This window comes from Bacillus rossius, chromosome 1 (assembly GCF_032445375.1).
Source record: "Bacillus rossius redtenbacheri isolate Brsri chromosome 1, Brsri_v3, whole genome shotgun sequence".
Classification (NCBI taxonomy): Eukaryota; Metazoa; Arthropoda; class Insecta; order Phasmatodea; family Bacillidae; genus Bacillus; species Bacillus rossius.
The window spans coordinates 71,744,411-71,771,278 of NC_086330.1; the positions used below are offsets into that span (position 1 = coordinate 71,744,411).

The 26,868-nt window shown below is 45.1% G+C and overlaps 1 protein-coding gene across 7 annotated transcripts in view; it reads right to left on the bottom strand.

The window, feature by feature from the left end:
* The window catches only part of LOC134537532 (rab GTPase-activating protein 1-like), a 132,001-nt gene that overhangs the window by 18,023 nt on the left and 87,110 nt on the right, over window positions 1-26,868 (bottom strand). For all 7 annotated transcript variants that reach the window (XM_063378100.1, XM_063378071.1, XM_063378091.1 and 4 more), the window contains exons 14-17: window positions 25,213-25,319; window positions 23,716-23,799; window positions 23,232-23,291; window positions 4,052-4,237 (exon numbers count right to left, since the gene is read on the bottom strand). In XM_063378100.1, the coding sequence (XP_063234170.1) occupies window positions 4,052-4,237; window positions 23,232-23,291; window positions 23,716-23,799; window positions 25,213-25,319 (437 nt within the window). The remainder of the gene's footprint in view (window positions 1-4,051; window positions 4,238-23,231; window positions 23,292-23,715; window positions 23,800-25,212; window positions 25,320-26,868) is intronic.

The window sequence follows — 26,868 nt, forward strand, 5'->3', positions numbered from 1 at the left end:
AGTGATGAATTCTTCGTACTTGTCCCACCATTGGATGGCTGGTCCATGAAGTTGTCGCCGAGCTTTCTGTGTCCAGTGTCCTGGTGGTAAGTGATTTGCTTGAAATTCTTTCTTACATTCGGCCAGGAATATTTGTGGATCTTCATGCGGTTTCCCGTGAAACTCCGGAAGTGCGAGATGTTCAGGTCCACCCCATTGTGCCCGTGATAGTTCCGGGGGTCTGTAATCCTGGCGAGAGGCTGCGTGGACCATTTGGCATGGAGGGCAGCGATAGGTCATACCTTCCCGGCTGTGGATGGTGTCTGGCCACCCCAGACATAAGTTGTGGAACAGCCGTTGGCAGTAATCACACTGAATTCGGTAGCGGCCTTGCCCAGGGCATTGGTCCAGGCTGCAGCAGGATTGTCTCTGCTGGCATCGATACTCTAGTCCGGCATGATCTCGGGGCTCGTCTGGCCATCCCAGATAAGAGTGATGGAACAGGGGTCCACAGTGAGCACAGCTGATCTGGTGGATTCCGGTGCCAGGGCAGTCTTCTACAGCGCAGAGTCGACGGGCTGCGTCCGCCGTCGTTGGGTATGTACAGGTAGGTGAATTGTTGGGCGCCAGGAGAGGAGGCTGTTCCCCTCCGCTGTCTTGGTCTGCTTCTCGAGAATCCCTGGTGGTAGGAAGGTCAGGAGCACTTGCCTGCTTGCTGCTGTTCCTGGTGTGGGCCATGGTGTGCCTGCTGTTGGTTAAGTCTTCTATGAGCTGCAAGTGGTGGCAGGGGTCCATTCCAGTGGTTGTTGGCTAGTCCGTTTGGTAGAGCTTACAATGGGTCTTCACAGGTATTGTAGAACAATCAACGGGCCCCGCGTTGGTGCGCCAGAAAATTTGATCTCCTCTCTTCTCGCACCGAGCCCTCTTGGGTGAGAGCCAGGTATCCCGTAGAGAAGGTCGAGCTGGTCTTGCGGTAGGATTCACATCCGGCTGGTATGCAGGTGAATAGCTAGTGGGGTGAGGGATGGGGCTAGACTATTCATTGAAAATGTCGGTATTTTTACAAGAAAACTTTAACTGACCTGAATGTCAAACAGTTCAATTGGTCGCCTGTGTCGGCTTCCACAACATACACTGAATTATACAAAGTACACCCTATCGTCAATGAAGGGGGAAGGGGGGGGGGGGGGGACAAATTCCCTAGGCCGAGATAGGTCCTCTCGCGAAGGAGGGGTGCAAGCTGCAGAAAGCGGATAGCCAGTTGTTCTGCTGCTCCCCCTATGATCGTCCTATGGTCAGTGGGCGGATTCCAGACTCACTGGCCGTCGGGCCGATCAACTGACTTCAGGTGGATGACCTCGCCTTTATATAGGGAGAAATGCGCGGGAACGAAGAAAAGTAAGGGAGGGGCGAACTAACTCCTCTTTGGAAGGGATGAGATGCGCGTGCATGAATCTCGCCAAAATTTCCCTTCCCTGGTGGTGGAAGTATAAACTAGATATTAATAATTAAAAAGAAAAGATAAATGTGGCATAAATAATTATATGTACATACATATATATTCAATCCTATGTATTAAAAAGTATTTAAACTTGCTTTCACAACTTAATTATATACTTTTATAAAATATAAATATAGTTGGTAGATCGCCGTTCACAAGATGGCGTCCCAATGTACATGTTTAGCTGTGGCAAAAGAAAATATACATTTGGGTACATAACTTGTCCATATTTACTATTATATCCCGAAGTAAATGTGTGGTTATAGCGACGTGAAAAATAAAGGGCGAAGATGGTTGGTTGCTTTAATGAATTATTCTATTGTTCGTCACTTTGTTTATAACCTACGACGTCGCACAGATCCCTTGCCGCATATTACGTGAGTAGGCCTATTGCCAAAATACCTTTTTCCCTGAAATGCTTCTGAACTTATTAAAACTCGTTTTGGGTTTAATTATAACGTAAAGTAACATGATATTTAATATAGAGAGGGCGGGCAAGCGTCAAATGAAAACACAATTTTTCACACTGATGATTGATGAATCAACTGACAGTCACTAGGCAGGTTGTAGTGTTAGCAAGGTTCTTTCCATCTGAGATTGTTGAAACTCATCTGTACAAAGTAATGGCTTCGAGTGGTGCTGCAACTGGAGAAAATCTGCTGTGGAAAGGGTTTTCAGCAACAGATCATCAATGGAATCACCAATGTTAAATGCGCTGTTGCATTGCAGAATGAGAACATCTGCAGGTCTGGCTTTCAAGCCCACTGATGAGATGCGTAAAAGAGCACAGAACATGAAAAAGTAGCTAGTTAATGATGTTAAATACATTTGTTTTTTTAAACTTGTAAATAACTTCAGTTGTATGGATGAATTTATAGTTTGTAAATAAGAAAAGCACCAAAGCATATACTGAAGAGAAATTTTTAAATTACTTTTCATTTTATTGTGATACCAACTATTAGTTTTGTAATGTAAGTGCCAAATCTTAAAATTTGTTTACATTCATTTGATTTTTTTTAATTTATGTTATGGATTGCAATGTATATTTAAACTTACCGCGAAAAATAAATTATGTCAATTACGGCTATAAATATTACAGGATTTTTAAATGCTGTAAAGAGGATTTAGGAACCTAATTTGGTGGTAAGCCTGGCATAAAGTGTCACAGTATGAAATTAATGGGAAAACATGTTTTCCACTGCTTTGTAAACTTGCAAAGGCAATGCTTATTCTTCCACACAGCAATGCAGGGGTGGAAAGGATATTTAGTAAGCTCAACCTTATCAAGACAGCGCACAGGTCATGTCTTGAATAGCCAAAGCTAAATGCTTTGTTGCATATCTCCTAGGAAGAATATGGCAGAATTCCAGCCAAAAGAAGAAATGAGGAAAAGGGCAAAACATCTGAAAAAGTGATATTTAAATACTGCCAGTGGTGATGTGTAGGCTACGTGTGTGTGTAAATACTTGTATAAAGTGTTAAAAATTGAATTGGTTTGATTGAAGTATAGTTACATACATTATGATCGAGTAATTTTCATAAAAATTGCATATTTTTTTGTATCTTTTAATGTACAGGATTTTACAGGATATTTTATATTCAAAACAAGGATATTACAGGATATTTCACATTTCAATCAAGGATTGAGTTTTCAAAGTGGTGGCAGCCCTGAAATAGGTTATTTTTCTGTGATATGTTACAAAATTATGGTACATGATTTTATGCTAGTTTTACATGTCATACATGTAAAGAGTTTTAAGAACACACCTCTGAGTCTTGTTATATAGAGTACAATGAAATTGAAGTTTTGAGTCAAGATGCGGTTCAGCTACTTGCTTGAATCGACTCGAGTTTTTTTGTGTCTCAGCCCTTCAATAACATATACATATCTTAAAATAAGTAGAATTAAAAACCAATAAATTAAACATGTCTAAATATAAGTTTTATTAAAAATTTAACTGACTTTTTGTAGCAATATTAATTTAAGCCTCTTGTATTGATGGATTAGTCCAGCAGTACCACAAAAATTCATTATTGTTTTAATATTTGTTTTTTGAGCATACATGTACCAAAAAGTTTTGTTTGTACATGTATAGTTTTAAATATCTAAATATTGTTATTTACAAACGAATATATATACTACATATATTCACTCGTAAGTATGTCGGCATGATGAACATGCAAATTGCCTTCACAACACCAGACCCACTTCTCCCTTCTTGCAGCAGCATTATCAGTGAAGATGTGAGTGGGCAGATAGCTGGACAACATGCAGTTGTTTTTAAATTGAAGGTCATAGTTGCTCTTTATCAACATATGTGATAGTGTAGTACACTTGTGATTATTATTAAAAACGAAATAATTTGTGATTGTTTTGTTTGCAGTACCTCAAGTTCAGTATTTTTTTTCTTTATTTTTAAAAGAATAATCAATGAAAGTTGATTAAAATGAACTGCTAAGATTAAATAATTAAACTTACAAATACTTTATTTGCTGATGTATAAAAACTGGTTGATTATGAGGCGAGCGTGGTAACAAGAGCGTTGAACAGGCCTTGTGGGTGTGACTCACCTGGTTCTTGCACTCTGCCTCGACGTGCTGCAGCTTGGTCTGAGCCAGCTCCAGCTCCAGCTCACGGATCCTCTCCTGAGCCCGGCTCACCGGCGCCTCGCAGCCGCCCTTCGCACAGTCGCCCGTGTCTGCAGGGACCTCGTCCGCCAGCAGCTGCCGGCACCGCTCACACCCTGCGATCTGACCCTGCCACCCCCGCAAATATCAGGACAGACGCACTGGACTGCAGCTACAGAAGACTTCCTGCATACCGGCACATTCAGACTATCTTGGTGCAGGATGATCGAAAAAGGCAGAATGCCCGATGGTATCAGGAGGTATATATTTACCACTGTCGCTAAATGCTAAGTTATAGAGCAAATACACCTATAAGATGTTTTTTAGGCAGCAAATATTGTTTAGCAGGAACATAAAGATAAAACATTTAAACACAGATACCAGTCCAAACCAAATTTTTATGGTAGGTACATTTCAAAGACTGTATGAACACTTTCCAGTGATCCCAAACCACCTTGCACACTCCTAAACTAATCCCAGGCCACGCCAAACACTTCCAACTACAACTTATATGCATACTTTAAAATGTTATCAGCTTTGGCTAAATAAAATAAAGGTTTTTAGCTTATGTTTGTTAGATGGTTTAAATCCTTGCCGATATTGGACTATCAAGAATTCCAGATCGTCTGATTACAGACTATCGGAAGTCTGACGTCGTTCCTTAACCCACAAGGTTCATTAATTACACGAACTGTAGCTAGACGTACTTATGTCTCAGTTTCTGGACATTCCTATTATGAAAATGCTTAAAAAAATAAAAAGAGAGAGAAGAGAGTATGTGAGAATGAGAGGGAGTGAGTGAGTGAGTGAGTGAGTGAGAGTGAGTGTGAGGAGAGAGTTAGAGAGAGTGAGAGTGAGAGAGTGAGTGGAGAGTGAGAGTGAGTGGAGAGTGAGAGAGTGAGATTGAGAGAGTGAGTTAGAGAGAGAGAGAGTGTGTGTGTGTGTGTGTGTGTGAGTGAGTGAGTGAGTGAGTGAGTGAGTGAGTGAGTGAGTGAGTGAGTGAGTGAGTGAGTGAGTGAGCGAGTGAGTGCGTGAGTGAGCGAGTGCGTGCATGCATGCGTTTTTTGAATGACTGAGAACTTTCCCCCTCCACTCAAGAGTATTCTACTCCTACCTCCTACCTTTCTTGTGGCCAAGAAGGCGCCTGGCATGTTCAGGTTGGTTCACTCCTACACACAAGTCAATAGACTTATTGTGTTTGACCCTTTCCCGATGCCTGCCATCGAGAGCATGCTTCAGCATCTTGGAAAAGCAAAGTATTTTTCAATCTTAGGCCTTGTCACGAGTGCCTAATTACCGTATTTACTCGCATATAAGTCGCCATCGCAGATAGGTCGCACCCATATTTTGAGGTCTTGAATTTGGTATTTAAGATTCCTCCCATATAGGTCGCACCGGTAATTCGTTACCGCGCAGTGCGCAGTGCGCGGGGAAAGGTCATTGTACTCGATCAGCTGCTGTTACGGCGCGCCTGCTGGCTCTCTTTGTTCACTAAGCTGCGCATGCACAGCATAGAGTAAATAAAGTACTAGTACAGAGTGGACACTCAATGCTATTGCAGTTCTACGTTTTTTTTATTCAGAAATGCTCTAGTTGCTATACAAAAACGCAAACTTGACGAACATTAAAACGAAGTTGCAATGGCTTAAAACCGAGATAAAGTACCTTCTGGAGTAAGACTTACGTTTCAAATTATAAGTAAATTTTAATTTAAATACAACATTGATCGTAGAAAGTACAATTTGCAGTTAATATGCTTAAAACACTAATTTGAATAGTAGGGAAATTCGCAGCTTCAACTGAATGTTGGCGAGCTTGTGACTTGTTTCGTGCATGCATTAATATTTATAAAAATATTGATTTTATTTTTTTTTCCTTATAAGCAAATCATTTAACTAAATATCGATAAACGTAACATAAAATGATTTCGGAGAGCAATATTTTTAAAACAATAAGTAAATTTCTTACCTTCGGGACAGTGTTTGCCTTAACCTCATTTCGGTTAATAATGTTTTGTTTACGTATCATAACATTTGTTAAAATGCATATAACATGTAACATATTTTCGGATTATATTAAATTGCTGCATTTTTTATGTCCAAGAAACAATTTCTGTTCTAGTAGAATCACGTTGATTGAAGTTAAGGTTAGGATTTTCGTAGGTACCTACCGAATTTCATTACAAATCGCAAACAAAACTAATGCATAAAAAAAACGTGCAGAAGTATTTAATCATTAACACAGGCAATGTGTATTTCTGGCAAATTTAACTGCCTAAGTTGTACAACTGAAATGAAGCTGTTACCAATGGCACCTAATTCTTTATGGATTAGGTGAAAGTACAAATCATTCTCGTATCTTCACTTCTTGAAGACAGGTGTATAGCAATTGTTAAGGAAAAAAACCTTAATTTCAACATAAAAATGTAAGACACTTCATTTTATCGCAACCCTCACCTCGGTAATTAATCCGTATCACGTATCCAAGTTTATCCCTTGATCCTGTTGAGATGATCATGTATGATTTATCCGGTGGCACATGATGCTTGCTGTTTTAATTAATGTTAAAACAGCAAGAATCATTACCACAGGATCATGCCATTAGAATCAAGGGATAGACTTGGATACGCAATACAAAATTTTTACCCACACCTCCCTCTCGACCTAAAAATTAAATTCATACAAAACATTTAAACTAATTAAAGTACATAAGCAGCAAGTTTGAGCAGAATTTGAGACTCATTGACATTTAGAACAGTACCTAGGTATTATTTTATTGTGTGCTGTCCTCAACGTGCGACTACATACTGCCTAAAAAGAGGAAATTCTGTAGGGCATGAAAACAAAATGCTCATCACTATTTTAATTACACAAAACTTTTATTATGTTTCGTTTTAATAATTTACACATACCTAGTTTTGTCAAGCGGAAACTTAAAGTAAATTTAATTATTATTATCTCTTCTCTTGTACCAGTAGTTAACACAACACGTAGCCGAATCAGGCATGTTTCATAACAGTGATTTATAAAGTAGTTTATAAAATCATTGATATTATTTAACGAGATTACTATTTCAAAATGATTGAAACAAAATTTCCTTAGAAATTTTTTTATTAAACCTAATATTGCTTAATTCAACGCCGACGCCATTAATTATGGTGTTGTTGGATAAACAAGTGGTTCAACATGCCAACGAAAATTTGTTTATTTTCTTTTAAGTAAATATATTATTTTCATTTCAACAATACCAATTTATGCCATAAATTTGATAAAATGTTAAAACAAATGTAATGTTTATTTAATCAACGTGGTATTTTGATTATAATTTTCGTGTTCAGATGTTGGATAAAGTTGTATAGAAACTAGAAAAATGTGATTGCCTTGCCCTATGAAGTTGACGCCGACCGCCAAAACTCCTCTGTCGCATAGACCGCTATGCCTCATCAACGTCTCGCAAAAGCGTGTGCACCGAACGCGCCCGTGCGCGCAGCAAAGTGCAGTTCGTGCGACGAGGCGAACGCCATACAACGAGTGCTACACCGGCGCAAGGATCCGGCCGGGTGTGGCATATCCTTCCGCCGCACTACAACAAATTGTTATAATTATGTTTTTCCACAGGATTTTATTAAACATTATTTTTTATTAATTAATAATTAAGTCTTTGCAAAATCATGTTTCAATGTGCGATTTGTCCCGAACCTGGCCGGTTCAGTTTCCCGCGAAATTCACACGTTTCCGCGGGAGGGCTGGCGGGGGAGGGGGGTCGCGCGCGGCGACACCGCTAGTGTCCTTCGAGAGCTCAACCAGGCCGGCAGCCTGCGCGCAACGCGGAACCTTCAACCTTTGCATTCACCGACATGTAGTTTTCCATAGTGTAATTTCTTTTCAACCTTTTGTACAGTTCCGCGGTCGGCCTAGATTTACCATGAGGTACTTAACTTAATTCAATCAGTGCTCCGAGATGAGTGTTTTACGTCATACGTAAGTACTGTGGGGAGAGTATGTGGTTTTACGTCGGCGCTTCACGCCCAACCTAGCCTACAGGCTACTTAGTTTTGGCCCGCACGGGGCAGCCAGCAGGCAACACGTGCCATCCAACTTAATAACGATTCAGTCCCTGGGACACACCTAGTCACCACGTAGAGTCGCCGGAGACACGGGCCTACGTGTTGCTAGCCCAGTTTATCCAGAGCTAGGTATTAGTGCAGTGTATTGTGCTTCAAAATATCGTGTGCCATGTCAGTGTCTTTTGTAACTTTCGCGTCACGTATACGAGTCTGCCCCTCACGCGCATAAGAATCGTGAGCCGCCACTGAGGAAGTGAGCTGCGCGTGTGACTAGTCGCGTCGGGCAAACCGTTACGGCCAGAACGGGCAGCACCATGTATTGGGCTGTGCTGTATTAAATTCACCAACTATCTGAAGAGGTTTTGTGTTATTATTCAGGCGTCCCGAGTGGCCTCAACAGCTCGGGGGGCCCTACTGCGTTGACCCCTACCTCTAGCCACAAGGCCGAACCCTCCCTGAGAACACGAACCGGACAAAAATTACGTTTAAATAATCAGAGGTAGCGGGGACGGCGTCAAATTGGCGCCCGACTAGTGTGGCTTTAATTTTCTAAAAATTAATTTCCAAATTTTGTTTCAAATTTTTCAAATTTTTTCTCAAATTTTTCAAATTTTATACTTCAAATTAGTGTACCAGTAAGGGCTCGCGTAGGAAGTCGGGAATCGCGCGGAAACGGACGCGACGCGCAGACAGCCAAAGGAGCGGGCACCTGGCGATAGGCGCGCGTCAAGTTACACGCCAGACGCGCATCAAGTTACGCGTCAGGCGAGATAACGGCTGTGGGAGCGGAAGTCCGCGCGCCTCGCACACGGATCAGGTGGCGCAGCTGCGCAGCTGCTACGCGCCGAACAGGAGCACGAACATGAGCCGTGACGGAGCGGTAAAGATAGACATGGAAGGGGTATGCCACGCATGCCTTCTGCCAGGGTTGCCAATAAATCATGCCGCGGCAGGGGTTTTCGCCACCTGTACCTGCGACACAGATAGGAAGCACAAAACAGACTTTGACGACAGAAAATCAGGGCCGACGTCTACAATTCAGTGCGGCGCGAGGGGATGTCATCGGCGGCCCGATGAGATGGCGTTCTGCCACCAGTGCGGCACCGTGAGGCACCGCTCGTGCACCGAGGCCCGGGAGTTCCTTAACTTCCGGAATGGGCTATTCATGTGCCGCGCGTGCGAGCTCGCGCTGGACAGACCGTCAGCGACGCCGGCGGCCCCTGTCGCACCGCGCCCCGGCGGCACCCTCAAGCTGCCGGAGTTCGGAGGGCAGGAGCACGAGGACCCCGCAAAGTTCCTGCGGACATGCCGAGACAGGCTGGCACGATACGCGGTGCCTACAGATGAGTGGACGGAGAAGGCGTGCGATCAGCTGAGGGGGTGTGCCCTTGACTGGTGGACCACAGCCGGAGAATACGGCATGGAGTGGGGTGACTTCGCCAACGGACTGGAGGAGCGTTTCAACGACGCCCGTGCCCGGGCCCGGTGTCAACAGTCACTGTTCTGCCGGCCTCAGGAGGCGGGGGAGAGCGCGGAGGCCTTCATCAGGTCTAAGGCGCGGCTCCACCGACGGCTGGCGGAAGGGGAGGACGACAGCAGCATGCTAGGGGTAGTCGTCCAGCTGATGCTGCCCGAACTGCGGCCATTCCTTAGGGCCGCCACCGACAAGGGACTGGAGACGTTCGTGCGGTTGGCGAACGAGGTGGAGCGCGACGTGCAAGCTGTCCGTCGCAGCCGCGAGCCGCCCACCCGACGGCCAGGTGCGTCGCCACCGATGTTGGCGGCCCCCGAGGTCTCCAGGGCTCTGGTACCGTACGTGGAGCCAGTGCCGAGGCAACAGGGGGAGCAGCCGTCCCGACGTACCGCACCCAGGGAGAACACCGGGGCACCAAACCAGGGGGCTCCGCGCTGCAAGTACTGCCGTGAGGAGCGGTACCACTGGCACGACGTCTGTCCCACGCGGGCAGCTGTCTGGCAAGCCCGTGGGGCGGGCGGCCTTACGTCGGGAAACGCCCGCTAGGGGGTAGTGCCATGGCTGGCCACTGTCCCTGGAACCCTAGCCCGGCCTCCACTGTCACCCCGGCGCGCCCCGTCAGGACGGACGGGCGCGGCGCACTCGACTCGTCAGCGGCCTGCACCGGGTCGTCGGCGAGCCGCACCGGACACCAGGTGGCCCCGGCGACACCGGCAGCACCTGCGGTGTCCGCTGACACACCGGCACGCCCCGTCAGGACGGACGGGCGCGGCGCACCCGACTCGTCAGCGGCCTGCACCGGGTCGTCGGCGAGCCGCACCGGACACCAGGTGGCCCCGGCGACACCGGCAGCACCTGCGGTGTCCGCTGACACACCGGCACGCCCCGTCAGGACGGACGGGCGCGGCGCACCCGACTCGTCAGCGGCCTGCACCGGGTCGTCGGCGAGCCGCACCGGACACCAGGTGGCCCCGGCGACACCGGCAGCACCTGCGGTGTCCGCTGACACACCGGCACGCCCCGTCAGGACGGACGGGCGCGGCGCACCCGACTCGTCAGCGGCCTGCACCGGGTCGTCGGCGAGCCGCACCGGACACCAGGTGGCCCCGGCGACACCGGCAGCACCTGCGGTGTCCGCTGACACACCGGCACGCCCCGTCAGGACAGACGGGCGCGGCGCACCCGACTCGTCAGCGGCCTGCACCGGGTCGTCGGCGAGCAGTACCGGACACCAGGTGACCCCGGCGACACCGGCAGCACCTGCGGACCGCCTGACGGCAGCGGCAGCGCCCCGGGAGCAGTGTGGTGAGTCGTTCCAATTAGGGCAGTTGGGACCTGGGGCGGGGCATTTACTCCGGATTCCCGTCAGGATGGATGGACAGCCGGTGCATGCTCTTGTCGACACGGCCGCCAGCCACACGTATGTGTCGGCTCAATGCTCGAGCGTACGGGACATTGTCTCAGATGTGGAGGAGGTACAGTTAGCGACGCAGGGGGCGACAGCGCGTATTGTTGGCCGCTCGAACATCACCCTCTCCATCAGGGACCATGTTAGTCACACAACAGCACTAGTAGTAGAGGGACTACGGGAGACGCTGATCCTAGGTCTGCCTTGGCTGGCGCAGGAGGACGCCACTGTGGAAGTCAGGGAGGGGAGGTTGCACGTTGGCCACCACGAGCGGCGCACAGTTTACAGCCTGGGCTATCGGCCACCCGCCGAGCAGGGGACACCCATCACGCTCGCGGACTTGAGGAACGGTGTGCCCGCTGCCCATGTAGAGCTCATAAACAATGTCTTGTCTCAACAGCCACAGGTGTTTGCGGCCACAGATATGCTCCGCCGTACCACAACCACGGAACACACCATCCCCACCCGACCTCACCAACCCCAGTTCGTAAAACCATACGGGTTCGGACCCACTGAAAGGCACGTCATCCAGACCCAGATCACGGAAATGTTACGCGATGGAGTCATCGAACCCAGTGAGTCGCCATACAACTGCCAGATTGTCATGGCGAACAAGAAAGATGGCTCCATGCGTTTTTGTGTGAATTTCAAACCAGTCAATTCAGTAACCATACCCGCCCCACCACCGCTCATCAACATAACAGACGCTTTGGCGGGGCTGGGCGACGCCCGCATCTTCACGTCCCTGGACCTCAAGTCCGGGTACTGGCAGGTGCCGGTACGTCCAGAGGACCGCCCGAAGACCGCGTTCACTGCCCCTGACGGCCGGCGTTTCCAGTTCTGTGCCATGCCGTTCGGGCTGATGGACGCCCCCGCGACCTTCCAGGCCATGATGGTGCGTGTGTTAGACGGGTACGCGGGCGAGTTCGCCGCCGCGTACCTGGATGACGTCATCATCTGGTCACGGTCGTGGGAGGACCACGCCCGGCACCTCGGCCTGGTCCTTGAGCGGCTGGCCAGACACGGCCTCACGTGTGCCCCCCAGAAATGCCACGTGGGCGCGGCTGAACTGGAGTACCTAGGGCACATGGTGGACGCGGAGGGTTGCCGCCCTCTGCCAAAGCACCTGAACCTTATTGAGTCCAAACCCGCCCCTCGAACCCGCAAGCAGCTGCAGAAGTTGATGGGCCTTCTCAACTGGCTGCGCTCGTTCATTCCGCATTTTGCCAGCGTCACCGCCCCGATGACGGACTTGCTGTCACCCAAGCTCCGGTTTCAGTGGACCAGCGAAGCGGACGCCGCCCTGGATGCGGTGAAACGGCAGTTCCGCGAGTGCCACCAGCTCGCCCGTCTGCAGCCTGACCTTCCCCTGTTCCTTCAGACAGACGCCAGTCAGGAGGGGATGGGTGCCGTCCTATACCAGGTGGGGGACAAAGGCGTGCGCCGGGTGGTGGAGTACGCCAGCGCCAAGTTCGGCCAGCCCGAACGGCGGTACCATGTGAACGAGCAGGAGTGCATGGCCGTCGTTTGGGCTATGCGCCGCTACCGCCACCACCTGGAGGGCCGCCGGTTCACGCTGCGGACGGACAGCCAGTGTCTCCGCTGGCTGGACTCCGCCCAGGGCCGCAAGTCGAAGTTCACGAGGTGGGCGTTGATGCTCCAGAACTTCGACTTCGCGGTCGAGCACGTCCCTGGACGGGACAACCAGTTCGCCGACGAGTTGTCGCGCTATCCCGACCCACACAACACGTTTCAGGATGACCAGGACTGGGAGGGGCTGTTGCCGCCAGGGGGAGTCGCGCCGCCGGTCACTCCAGGGGAGGCGCCCGCAACTTTATTCCACATCCCAAGGGCCCCCGATTATCCCGCCGTCTTGCTTGTGGAGACCCTGAGCGGATTAGTGGAATTCGTGAAACAGGCCCAGCGGACAGACGACCCCACACAGGCCGAGGTGCGGTCATGTGGGGAGCAGGTTCACCCCTACCACAGGTGCGTGGACGGGGTGTTGGAGACCCGGGTACCAGGGGACATGGACGCCTGGCGCCTTCATGTGCCGCTCGGTGCCCGCGAGCAGGTCATGGGCTTCCACCACACGCACGAGCTGGCGGGACACCCAGGTGCGCACCAAACCCAGTTAGACATCCGTAAGACCTTCCATTGGCCGGGGGTGACGCGGGACGTACGGGACCTGGTGCGGCGCTGCCAGCAGTGCCAGCAGAGGAAGACGAGGCGGTCTGACGGGGTGGAGCAGCAGCGCCCCCGACGGCCCCGCGACCCGTTTCACACCCTGGCCCTGGACATAATGGGGCCCTACCCGCGGACCACCCGGGGAAGGAGGTTCTTGGTCGTCATCACAGACATTTTCACCCGGTGGGTCGAGGCCTTCCCGGTGTCCAACGTGCGCGCCGGAACCATAGCCGCCCTGCTGGACCACGAGATATTCCCGCGGTATGGTTTCGCGCGCGTGCTGTTGACGGACAACGGCTGTCAGTTCAGCGGGAGGCGCTGGAGAGCTGACTGTCGCCGTTGGGGTCTCGACCACCACACCACCCCCATTTACCATCCCCAGGCCAACCCCACTGAGAGGTGGAACCAGGAGGTCAAGGCGCAGCTGCGGCTGAGGTTGGGGGACGACCACTCCAAATGGGACGTCCACCTGCCGAAGCTGTTGTATTGCCTCCGGCGCCGCACCAACGCTGTCACCGGTCATTCCCCTGCCGAGCTTCTGTACGGGAAGAACTTGGCTTTGCCCGGGGAAAGCAGGGTGGCCGATGTTGCCATGGGCACGGTGGCGTGCCCCAATCATGAGGAGGGGAGGGAGCACGCCAGACAACGGCAGGCCCAATTCCTGGCGGCCCACACGCCCATGACTAGTCACCCCCCACCCCCCATCCAGCCAGGTCAGCTGGTATATGTCAGGCAGCACCACTTGTCGTCCGGGGCGCGTAACTTTTGTGCGGGGTTGGCGCCTCGATGGTCGGAGCCGCGGGAGGTCCTGTGGAGGACGGGCCCCTCATCCTATGCGGTCCGGACGCCAAGGGGGCGGCCCGCTAAAGTGCACCGGGACGACCTGCGCGTAGTCGCGCACGGGGTCAGAGTTGGCCCAACGACCCCCTCTTCACCATCCCCCACACTCCAGGAAGCCACAGATACGCCGCGGGAAGGAGCAGCACCTGAACCCACCACCCGGGGGGACATGCACACGGGCGACACAGACGTGGGTAGCCCTGATCAGGCACATGAGTGCAACCAACCCGACCTCCGGGACACTCCGAGCAGGTCCCCGGTGCCGCTGGCCACAGTTCCGCACGTCCCCGAGGAGGTGGGGAATCCGTTGGTCTGGTTTCCTGACGAGGAGGGGGAGGAGGTCTGTGAGGAGGAGGACGTCGAGCCACTGTGGCCGCTGGACCTCAGCCTGGCGGACGCCACGTTCCGGGTATCCGTGGACGAGCCCGAGGAGGGGGAGGAGGAGCCGGACAGTAGGGATAGGCGCCCCACCCGCAGACGTCGGGCCCCGGTCAGGACGTACTGCGCGGACGACAGCGAGCCGGTAGAGTTCGCTCCTGTCCCCGCCGTGGAGGCGAGCTGCCCGACCACCCAACCGGACACGAGGGGACCTACCACACTCTGCACAGTGGAGACCCCTACCAGCACAGTCCCCACCACACGACCACAGAGGGCCCGCCGACCCCCGGCCTACCTGGCGGATTACGAGTGGTCCAGGTCCCCGTCGAGCTACTCCACCCGGGCGCGGCCCGTAAGGGGCGATCCAGGTGTGCCAACACTCGTGGCCGGACCCCTATCATTCCCCCCGCCCACGTCATCCATTCCACCACCCTGCCACACCCCGACCACACTGACCCCCCCACCCACTTGTCACCATATTGAGCTAGAAGAGGCGCACGTCGCTGCCCAGTCCCAGGGGGGGAAAGGACACGGGTCAGGGCGTAACCCCTTATCATTCATTGAGTGGGAGAGGTATTCAGGGCAGAATGTTTACATCACAACACACCACCACTCCGCCGCGTAGTGTAGGGCTCGCAGTGCGGCGAACGTCAGTGAAGTGCTCAGCGTGTGAAGCGAGGCGTTGATGCACATAGCGGTCTCAGAGAAGGGGGGGCATTTGACGCCGACCGCCAATGCTCCTCTGTCGCATAGACCGCTATGCCTCATCAACGTCTCGCAAAAGCGTGTGCACCGAACGCGCCCGTGCGCGCAGCAAAGTGCAGTTCGTGCGACGAGGCGAACGCCATACAACGAGTGCTACACCGGCGCAAGGATCCGGCCGGGTGTGGCATATCCTTCCGCCGCACTACAACAAATTGTTATAATTATGTTTTTCCACAGGATTTTATTAAACATTATTTTTTATTAATTAATAATTAAGTCTTTGCAAAATCATGTTTCAATGTGCGATTTGTCCCGAACCTGGCCGGTTCAGTTTCCCGCGAAATTCACACGTTTCCGCGGGAGGGCTGGCGGGGGAGGGGGGTCGCGCGCGGCGACACCGCTAGTGTCCTTCGAGAGCTCAACCAGGCCGGCAGCCTGCGCGCAACGCGGAACCTTCAACCTTTGCATTCACCGACATGTAGTTTTCCATAGTGTAATTTCTTTTCAACCTTTTGTACAGTTCCGCGGTCGGCCTAGATTTACCATGAGGTACTTAACTTAATTCAATCAGTGCTCCGAGATGAGTGTTTTACGTCATACGTAAGTACTGTGGGGAGAGTATGTGGTTTTACGTCGGCGCTTCACGCCCAACCTAGCCTACAGGCTACTTAGTTTTGGCCCGCACGGGGCAGCCAGCAGGCAACACGTGCCATCCAACTTAATAACGATTCAGTCCCTGGGACACACCTAGTCACCACGTAGAGTCGCCGGAGACACGGGCCTACGTGTTGCTAGCCCAGTTTATCCAGAGCTAGGTATTAGTGCAGTGTATTGTGCTTCAAAATATCGTGTGCCATGTCAGTGTCTTTTGTAACTTTCGCGTCACGTATACGAGTCTGCCCCTCACGCGCATAAGAATCGTGAGCCGCCACTGAGGAAGTGAGCTGCGCGTGTGACTAGTCGCGTCGGGCAAACCGTTACGGCCAGAACGGGCAGCGCCATGTATTGGGCTGTGCTGTATTAAATTCACCAACTATCTGAAGAGGTTTTGTGTTATTATTCAGGCGTCCCGAGTGGCCTCAACAGCTCGGGGGGCCCTACTGCGTTGACCCCTACCTCTAGCCACAAGGCCGAACCCTCCCTGAGAACACGAACCGGACAAAAATTACGTTTAAATAATCAGAGGTAGCGGGGACGGCGTCAAAGTGTCCCCCCCCTGATGCACAGTATAACTTACTCAACGCTCCGCCCAGACTCGTGACCTTGCATCAGCAGCCAGCTAATAGATGCGAGGTTAGCGGAAAAAATATAAGCTCCACCTCCAGTGTACCAATATTGTCCAGTTCTAATACCAGTTTATTGGTATACGCACCAGTTTTCTCGCTGCCGTGACATGTTCAAGTAAACGTCCATCTTGATGTCTTGATACTAGGAATGGGATTTTCGAATCTTGGATTCGTCGAATATACCGAATCCTATGGATTCGAGGATTCGTAGGATCCGAGGTGGGATTCGAGGTGGGTTTTTAAGAGTTTTAGGTAGTAATTGAAAATTGTAGTGCTGGGCGAAGTTAGAAAACTTCGAACCGAACCATTACGTTCGGTTCGGTTCGAAACCTCTTAAAATATATTCGTAAAACCGAACGTTCGTTTAAAAAAAAAAACGTTTTTCTAATTTTCTAACCCCCATTTGAGACCATTCACAAAACAGCACAACAAAATTCCATTACTTGTAATATTCCGACTTTTATCGCATTATCGTCGCCTCAACAGTTTCAATCGCAGACAAAATAAAATAAAAATTTATTAATCGTCGCATAACTCCCATAGCATTTTTTCATATAGGCGCGCTTTGTTTTTTGTTTACTTTAGAGAATTTTGTATGCATTTCTCGTACTACGTAATATAAACTAGTGATGGGTCGTTCGTTAACGATTCGTTCAAAAAGAACGAATCTTTGAGAGAACGAAATCTTGCGATTCGTTCGCGATGTAAAGAACCGGCTCTTTGAGAGCCGGTACCTTGAAAGATTCGGAGGAACGAAAACGCGGAGAGAACGAGAGAACGAGATGAGAGAACCGGCCACGCGCCCGGTCCGATTCGTTCGTGAAATGATTCATGACGTCAGGAGTCTGAAGAATTAGTAATCACAGCGTGTGCATGTTCACAAGAGCAAACGATAACTGATCAAATAAAATAGGGTAACATGAAAAGTATCTATACCTGAAAATGTCAACTGTTAAGTAGTTGTTTAAAATTGCTTTTTCACATTCACATACACAAATTTGGAAATAAAAAACTAAAAAAAAAAAACCAGTATGAATCAAAAAAATAACAGGGAAAGTAACTACAAATGTTCACATTTACCATTTTTGGGTTAATTAATGTACTTCATTTGTTTCTCTTCATACTGAATCGCAGTAGTAGTATTAAATTTTTGTCTTTTTTCTCTAAATGTGTTGGTCTACATGTAAACACTTTACTGTCACTAGAGTGTAAATAGCCTATATATTAATATTTGTAACTTAAAAAGTAATAAATTATAAATAATCTTGTTTCATATACGCAACTGTGATTCACTGGTTACGGAAAGCAATGTTCAAATTCAAATACAAAAACACGTACGTAATACTCTAAAGGATGAACGAGTTACGACACCTGATAAAAGAGCCAGATCCTATACACAGAAAAGAACGAATTGACCGAGATGAACGAATCGTTCTGAACGAATCATTTCACGGCACTGATCCAAAAGAACCGATTCGGTCAAAAGATCCGTTCTGCCCATCACTAATATAAACTATCGTTGCCAAAGGTATTGTATATTATACCTTTAACTATAGTGCGTGTACGAGAAGTGTTGTAAAATCACCAAAGATTGCGTACCCCATACGTTAAACTAAAGCGCATGTACGAGAACTCTCGTATTTTGGCAAAACTAACGTGATCAAGTTAATACAAGACAAATGCGGTAGGAAATGATTACGTAAATTACGTATTTTAAATTACTGGGATGTATTTATTTTCTTTGGCCTTTTTGGTTATAACTAGCAGGTACTGAAAATATTAATTTAATCTTCTGTATTAAAAGTACTGGTCCAGTAAATTTTACAGTAGGGTACTAAGGTGACTAGCGTAGTCGCGGCAACCATCATTATTTCTCGTGTTTTCTTTTTTCCGACGCAAATTTCTATAACCACACTTCTTACGTTACGTTTACAATATTATTGTTCTTGAGGTGATTTGCGATGAGCAGGCTTACGTCGTTTAAGTTTTCCAATTGAAGAAAAGATAATGACGACCCAGATGACCCAGAACCACCCCAAAACATGTCTAAAGTTTCATCTGACGAGCAGCATTCTTCCAAGAAAACAGCAACTGCAGTCAGCGGGTTTTGTAACGTAGATAGGTAACTTAATTCACATTCGACTTTTTTTTAATGTCCTATTAAAAAGTTTTACTTATTAAAAATGTTAGGTTATGTTAACCACAAAAAATATGTTATGTGGCCTTATGCTGAATGTTCGTCATCTTTATAATATTATATTTTTTTAAATGAAGGTTAGTGTACACTGAAAAAGGAAGATAGTTTTTTTTTAAATTTAGATGAAACTTCTTCATGAATTAAAAGTGTGTGTGTGTATAATTAAATGCAAAATGATTTTCTCTAAATTGTTTTCTTTCCTTCATTATTTATTGCATAAACTTAACTTATAAAATGTATTTGCAATGTTTTAATAAAGCTAAGTAAGCTATATAATGTTTTAATTTTACATATGGCTGGAGAACCTTTATTTCTCACCATTCTGTTAAAGACCAAAATGCTGGTTTCGGTTCATTTTAATTCAAAACAATTATTTCTGTATGAGGTTCGGTTCAGCTATGGTTCGATACCAGAGAACTGAGGTTCGTCCAGCTCTAGAAAATTGTATACCTAAACTATATTATAAAGGTAACGGAAATAGCACAAACATAAGATAAACTACGCTGCATTTTGTCAATTAGCATAACTACTCGATCATTTCCAACCTACAATAATATAACATTTTGCAGAAAAAAACATAACTTTTTTTAAATGGTGTCTGTTATACAAACATATTTTATTGAAAACATAGGAAGGATAAATTTAACAGTGAATTAGACAGATGCAAACTTACGTGTGTGGTTTTTGAGGTTATTTGTCTCTATTTTATATCAGGTGTATACACTATGCACTTATTTTATAATTTTATAAATACACATGTGATTTTTTTAATACAGAGGCCTATGTAATGTATTAAAATAAATGTGTGATTTTTTTTAATAACATGTGGTGAAGTTTAGTGTAGGACTGGGATTCGAGATTCGATGACAAACACTGAGGATTCGAACAAGGATTCGGATTCGACCAAAATGTGGATTCGTCCCATCCCTACTTGATACCAATAATTAATTAATTACCATCCCCAGAAATAAATTGTTAGTTTAAAAAATATGCGTCAACTGTACAATACTTCCGAAATTATAAAATGTGTATAAAACAGTTACCAAGACTCCGCTCATTTTATCTTGTGAAGTTTGTCTCGTACCAGTATTCCGGCTAAGTTGTGACATAAATACAGTATCAGAAATTAACAATCAGCCACATTCATACATTCGTGAGTTTACGTTTTTCCCTCGTGCATTTTAGATTGTCTCCTGCTATAATTACTCGGACTTTTACACGCCTAGGCTGAAATTATTACATGTTTAGAAATAAAAGCAACTTTTCATGTTATAAAATATGTATATTTTGCGATTTAAAATGTTCATTGCCGACTATAAACGTTACGTTTTTCACAATGTTTTAGGCCTACTAGCTAATCTTATCTACTCTTTAAAGTACCCACGGTATTTTCTGGTTGTTTATGGTTGTTACGTGACGTAAATAGCGGGATGGATTCGATTTTTGAGTCGTAATTTGCGTGAAAGTACTGTATTAGACTAAATGGGAACCAAACGGGACCTGAAGAATATAGTGCAAATAACGGGAAAACGTAAATAACGGTAACGTAAATAAGGGGTTTCACTGTATGTGAACATTGTAAATAAATTTGCCTATACCAATATAAACTTCTTTTTCACATTTTAAAGCAAAATATTGCAAAAAAAATTCCTCAAAAATTTTTAAAATTTTTTTCTTCACATATAGGTCGCACTTCATTTTTTCCCCATCAAATCTGGTAAAATTGCCGCGACCTATATGAGAGTAAATACGGTATGTCTTACGTGACCTGGAGTTTAATTTCATATTTAATTCTATGTCATAGTGTGGATAGCAACTAATGGGAGGAGCATTAGTCTTCTGAGACAGGTTTTTAACAGGCTTAGGACAGCCGGCATCATGGTGAAACCTAACAAAATGGCGTTAGGAAGGACCAAGGTCAGTTTTCTGAAATAGTCATTTCTCGGTGAGAACTGGTCCGGTAACCAAAGAAGATTTCTCCTGTGGTGAATTTTCCGAGGTCCAAGAACTTAAAGGGCATTCAGAAATTTTTGATACTGCTAGGATATTATGCAAGATTCATTGAACATTTTTCTGACCTGGCCACACATAAGAACAATGCGTTGGAGTGGACTGAAGGGGAGTAATCAGCCTTCCAGAGCCTGAAGAGCCGGCTTAACATTTTGTTGCCTGCCATTTTACTTTAACATCCCCTCACAACCTCCACAGCCCACTAAAAAGTGAGAGGGAAAAAAACTGGTGTGAACTGAGGAGCTGTTACGAAAGTCATAGAGCCGATCATAGCTGGCTAGGGGCACAACCGTTTATATTTATGTATACTGATGGCAATCAGTACTCCTCCACCTCTGTCTGTAAGTGTCAGAAAAGGATTTCTGTCTGTTCTAAAAAATAAGATAATTATATCATTAAAGTAATGAGAGTTTATACTATGATGATTAAGCCATTTTTCTGTGAGGCAAATAATATATTCTGAATGAGACAGATTATCAAAAAATTCAATTGCTTTATTTTGTAAAACTTCTAACCTTCTGATAAAAAATATCACACAGTTTCGCAAAACAAATGCCAGGGTTCGAGCGCTCCTCCAGGCGCAAATGTGAAACAAGGCGATTAAAGAAGCCTCATTTACTTCTGCCGTTGTAGCAGATGCATGTCTGCGGCTTTGAGGGGTTTAAGCTATTAGTAAGTGTAGATGTTTGACTTGTGGTTTGTTGTAACCAAATATTTGTTCATTGTGGAGTCTTACCACGAAACTCAGGACACCTACCCCTCACTTAGCAAATCTTCAGATTTCTCGGATTCATTTAGCACGATGAGAATTTTACTGCCCCAGTCTTGAATAGCACGTTTGTAAATTTCAGTTAGCACGAAATCTCGGCAGGCAAAAAAAAAAAGTCGAGCTCGACGCCACGAAGTCTGTTTCAACTTCTGTAAACAACAGATGAGCAGTGGGATACAGTTAGCCAAACAAGGGGGGAAGAGATGCGCGCGCAGGTCTGTCTATGCTATTGACTGTTGTACAAACATCAGCTATGGCAAGTTAAATTGTGGCTATGAAGTTTAAAGGACCAAATGTTTTTACTTCTGCGCGTATGCCGCCGTGCCGTACTTTTGTCGCCTGGCCAAAAACTTGGCCATGAACTCAGTCTAGCCAGTGGCAGAGAATTCACTCAGACAAAAGCAACGTCTGCCCATTCAGCTGCCCATAACTGTACGTGCTTGATTACTCATAATACATTGTGTTCAAGTATTTGAGACAAAACTAGACGGCGTGCAGATTGTCATGAAGACCATGGTTATGTTGGTCGCACTTTAGTTTTAAGCAAGTCAACTGTGCGCACAATCGTACGAAATAAGGACTCTTACCAAAAGTTTATATAAGTCTAATGCTGTTGGTTGTACTAGCGGGAATATATTTGACATTAGTTACCGAAACAGAAATGAACAGATTATTCGCGTGGAAAATGTTAAATGAATGTTCCAATGAAAAAAATAATCATTGGCCTGACAGGATTGATGTGAACCAGGTGATGCTACGCGAATAAGCACTTTAATTTTTGAAAAATTAAAATGTAATTATCCGGACAGTAATATCGGTTTCACTGTTAGTAAAGGATGGTTTGTAAAGGTACGCGACGTGAGTTGAAGATCACGCCCGGGTGGGCAAGTAAGCCAGCCGACTGACGAAGTACATAACCACATATCTTCCGTTACACTGCGTCGTATTTGTCATACAAAGTGCGATGGGAGTCATATAAAGATAAATGGTGTGACATATTGATAATTGAGTGTTATTCAACGCATTTACATTACATAACAACGCATTTATATTACATAACATAAAGTATATATTCCTTCACAATTCTGGAACACATTAAACAAACTAGCCTTGCTATTTATGGAAACTAATGATTCAGAATACACGATTTTGAATAACATGAGCCTTTATAGGAACAAATTACCATATTTGTGCTAAGTGAGGGATAGGTGTAATTTAGCAGCCTGATGGCCAAAACACGGTACTATTTAACCTATCGTAGTTATGCTCATGAACAACTATGTACATAGAATGAAGTGTGTCATATTTGGTCTTAAGCTGGACTACACAAACACAAGATAAATCTATTTCAATTTCTAAGTAAGATATGATCTCACTCTCACAGACTGCAGGGTCAAATCTGGAGACAACAGAGCTTTAGATTTAAATTGCTTATGGTTGGATACAGTTGCAAGACAGATGTGTTTCTGACTCCAATTTGCATTTCCCTTTTCTTCCTGATATTCTGGGCAATTTTTTAAAGTTATTTTTGGCTTTTTGGTGATACCTTACTTCAGTGAACCCTTCTTCGTCTTCCTGGGGTTTTGCTGGTTCTTTGTTAAACACTAGAGGATTGATTTGAGCTAAACAAGAAATACATTTATCTTATATATTGTTTTTAGTGCAGACAAGCACATCAATTGTTCTTTTTTTTTACTTTTATCTCCAAAAGAAAAAAACTTAAGTTTCCAAGTTTTTCCTACAGTAAATGAGCACGTACAGAAATAATAAAAGTAGCTCACATTTTATTTCTAGGATACTTACTCGTAGTTCATTTAGGGCTGCTTTAGCTGCAACTTGTTCATTGTCTAATCGCTGACAGATCTGGAAAAAATAAAACAGAATTACAAAATACAATTATCTTGGTTCATATAAAATCAAGACACTTAGTTTTGCATCAAATGAGTGGATGGATGTTTTATTGGGGAAATAAAACAATAACAAGCATCAACTATTTTATTAAGTCTTGGTCTAATAAAAGGAGAAGCTAAATAGTAAATGAAAATTTTAAATTGAAGTTAACATAGAAAATTGTGATATAAAAGTGCATTAACAATAGACAATAGGATATTTTCCAGTTTCTTAGAAATAAAAAAAATTCTTGTTGATAAACTGAGTCAAACATCAAATGGTAAATGTATAGAGTATTCTCATTCAAGGAAATTACAGGAACTTTAACATCTATTAGGAAATTAAAAACTACTACATGTACGGTCACTTGCTAATAAAATGTGTCATATTTCCCCACCTGCTTGTACTCTGAGATAATGGCAGTGTTTCGACTGGCCTCATTCTCAGCTTTCTGCACCTCCCTCTTCAGCATGTCTTTCACCTGCAGACACACACAAACAATTCACTCATCTGCAGGTGGTTTACTGATACACCTGCATTACCCACGAAAAAGAAACACCATTGCCTTTTGAAGTATTATACGGAGATGATGCATGTTAGGCCTGTGTGAATATCAGTTTTTTGATTTAAATCGAATACGAATATCAAATTATTTGCAAATATTAATATTGAATTTGAATAGTACGAATGAGAGTTAGAATCCCACTAAAAAATTTTATTCACAACATGAAACTACTCTGGAAAATTAGACAAATATATTACTAAAGTGAAAGGTTGATTAAGTTCTCAACCTAACCAACCAAGCCTTTATTTCAGTTTCTATTCACTTTATTTTCCACAACCTGCTACTCTATATATTGATCCAAAAACGTTTCTCAAACTGCAAAAAAAAAGGTAATTTTTTTGTTTAATTTTATATTCCCAAATTAATGATGGAATGAGCTCATATTTATATATTTAAACTAGTAAATCACAAGTTTTCATTTTTAACAGCACCATGAGTTCAGTAATATTATAAAAACAATTTTTGCTAATTTCATCTAGCATCTTAAACCATTATTTACGTTTATAATACTTTTGGTTTTAACGTCTGTTTCTTAATAGATATATTTACATTGAGTAAGATGCTTCTGAATCACATATTGTTAGATCGATGGTGTTGTAACTATGACGATTACTTCTTTTAATACCCATCTCAATTGAGTGTCTATGTTTTGTGGTGTTGCAGTCCATGGTTATTTACTTTTATTTTTTCCCACTTATGGTGCGTATGACGAAAAGAATTAAAATAATAATAATAATAATTAGTTTTAAAGCTTAAAATGACAAATATGCCGTTTTTTGAATTGTTTACATGAATTATTCCGTCACGTTTTAGCAAGACAGCTTAAAATGTCGCTCATTGTTCATGTTTTTGATTATGAAGTTCTATTAAACATCAAAAAGAGTATTTATATTGCACAAATGACTAAATCTCACCAGTGAATGTTAGTATATGACAAGCTCATGAGGTATACTATGTTAAGTAGTCATAAGCAAACGAATATTCGTTATTTCGAAGTGTTAGTATTCGTTTTCGAATTGAACACGAATAGTTTATTTATTATTCGTATTTGTATTCAAAAATATGAATATTCGCACAGGTATAGTGTATGTGTTGTCTACACCAGTTGTAATACACATAAATATATTTTTTTTTACAAACAATGTGATTGCAACATTCCCACTAAACTTAAGTAGATTCCGACAACCACAATAGCAAAAAATTTAATTAAAATGTGTTCTACCTAGGATCTGTTCTGACCGACAAGTGTTTCACATCGAACTGACAGAAACAAAAGACTTGGCAAGAATCCTTAAGTGTTCAGATGAGCATGACCGCACACCAGCATACCTGCACGAGCTCCTCCTCTAACCTCCTTTTCTCCTCCTCGCTCCTCGCAAGGGTCGTCTTCAGCTGATCCAGCTCGTTGTTGTACTGATCCGCGCTGTCCTGCGCCTCTGCCAACAACACCACAGCTCTGTTGAAACAGCTGTCACGAGGTTCACATCAGCATGCAGCACCAACATATTGTATAAGTTATAATTAGCATTTAACCAAGAGTAACCCTAAAATTTTCATTTAACAACATTTCAATTACTTAAGTACAGTAGTGTCTGATTTATATCAAACTTTTGCTTGTTCGACATTCCATATTATCCGACATCCCATCAAAAAAAAAAGGCTACAAGAACTGCAAGTTGAGAGCATGAGACCTGGCATCAAAGAACTGCCACTAATCTAGAAAGCAAACAAAAACTAAAAAATTCTTTAAATCATCACAGGAAATAACTTTTTAAGTACTTTATTTACTTCAGACAAATCTGTAATAGTAAGTATATTTTTTAAGCTTGAGCCGCTAGCAGGTCTGAAGGGTTTTTTCTGGAGACGTGTCGGTACATGCACGGAATGGTTAGGATGTTTTGCTCAGGACGGTGGCAAGTGCATTAGCTTTGCCGTCGTCGAGCTCCTGACGGGATTGGTTAGGCTCTAGTTTTCTTTAGCTTAGAGGGAGTCACAATGCATAAGAGTGGCGTGCCTAGCGAAGTTAGAGAAATCTTTCTTTTAGCCCCGCTCTTGAAAATTTACAAAGCTATTGGAAATCATGAACCTGTGCCTTTGAGAGAAACTGTTGCATCTTTGCATACGCCTTACGAGGCGGGATGTTATTGAAGTTGGTATGGTTTTGTTGTATGCTCGCGATAACTGCTGTTTGTGCTTCGTGCCTTTCTGTACAGAGACCAAAACTGAAGGTAGCTGTACCTCCGTAACTGTGAGCAAGGTGCGATGGTGCAGGGAGACGAGGCTCTGGCATGGTTATCCAGGTTACTCGAAGCTATCACTTTCAGTCATTACAATGGGTTTATGCTAATAAAAGATGTGCTGCATGTAGTAATTGATACGTACAGAGGGATTACTAGTACATTGTAACAAGTCAGTAGAGCTCTGTTGTGCCACACACTTTTACTTGTATCAAAGGGCACTGTAAGAAGATAGTTTATGTTGAGCTTGTATTTTTTTATGCAGAGAACTTGAGGATCCAGTTTTCAGTAAATAGTCACAGCATCTGTTAGCACTATTATATTCACGGGCGGCAATTCGGACGAATTAATTATATGTTTAATACCATAATCAACACTTTGACATTAACATCTGCTCTTTCGCACACATGCAACCAAATGAACTAGGGTTTGTAAGACGTATTGTTAAGGTTTCAAGTTTACTGAGACACATCCATTAATGCTGTTTTGAAAGATCACTAGAAGAAAGTGTCATCCGGAGGCCACAAAACAGCAAGAATGTTTTTATACTTTAAGATCAAAGATCCCTTTTTTGCATTGAACCTTGTAACAGAAAAAAGATGATCACCACTGGGCATCATTATTCTTGTAAATTTTGCATGACATCCATGTGGTGCAGAGTTTTGCACAGTTGTTGTACAAAGTGGCATGTAACCTTTGTTGATTTCAAGGCAATAAATCGAACCTATGCTTTGTGTTTGTTTTCAAA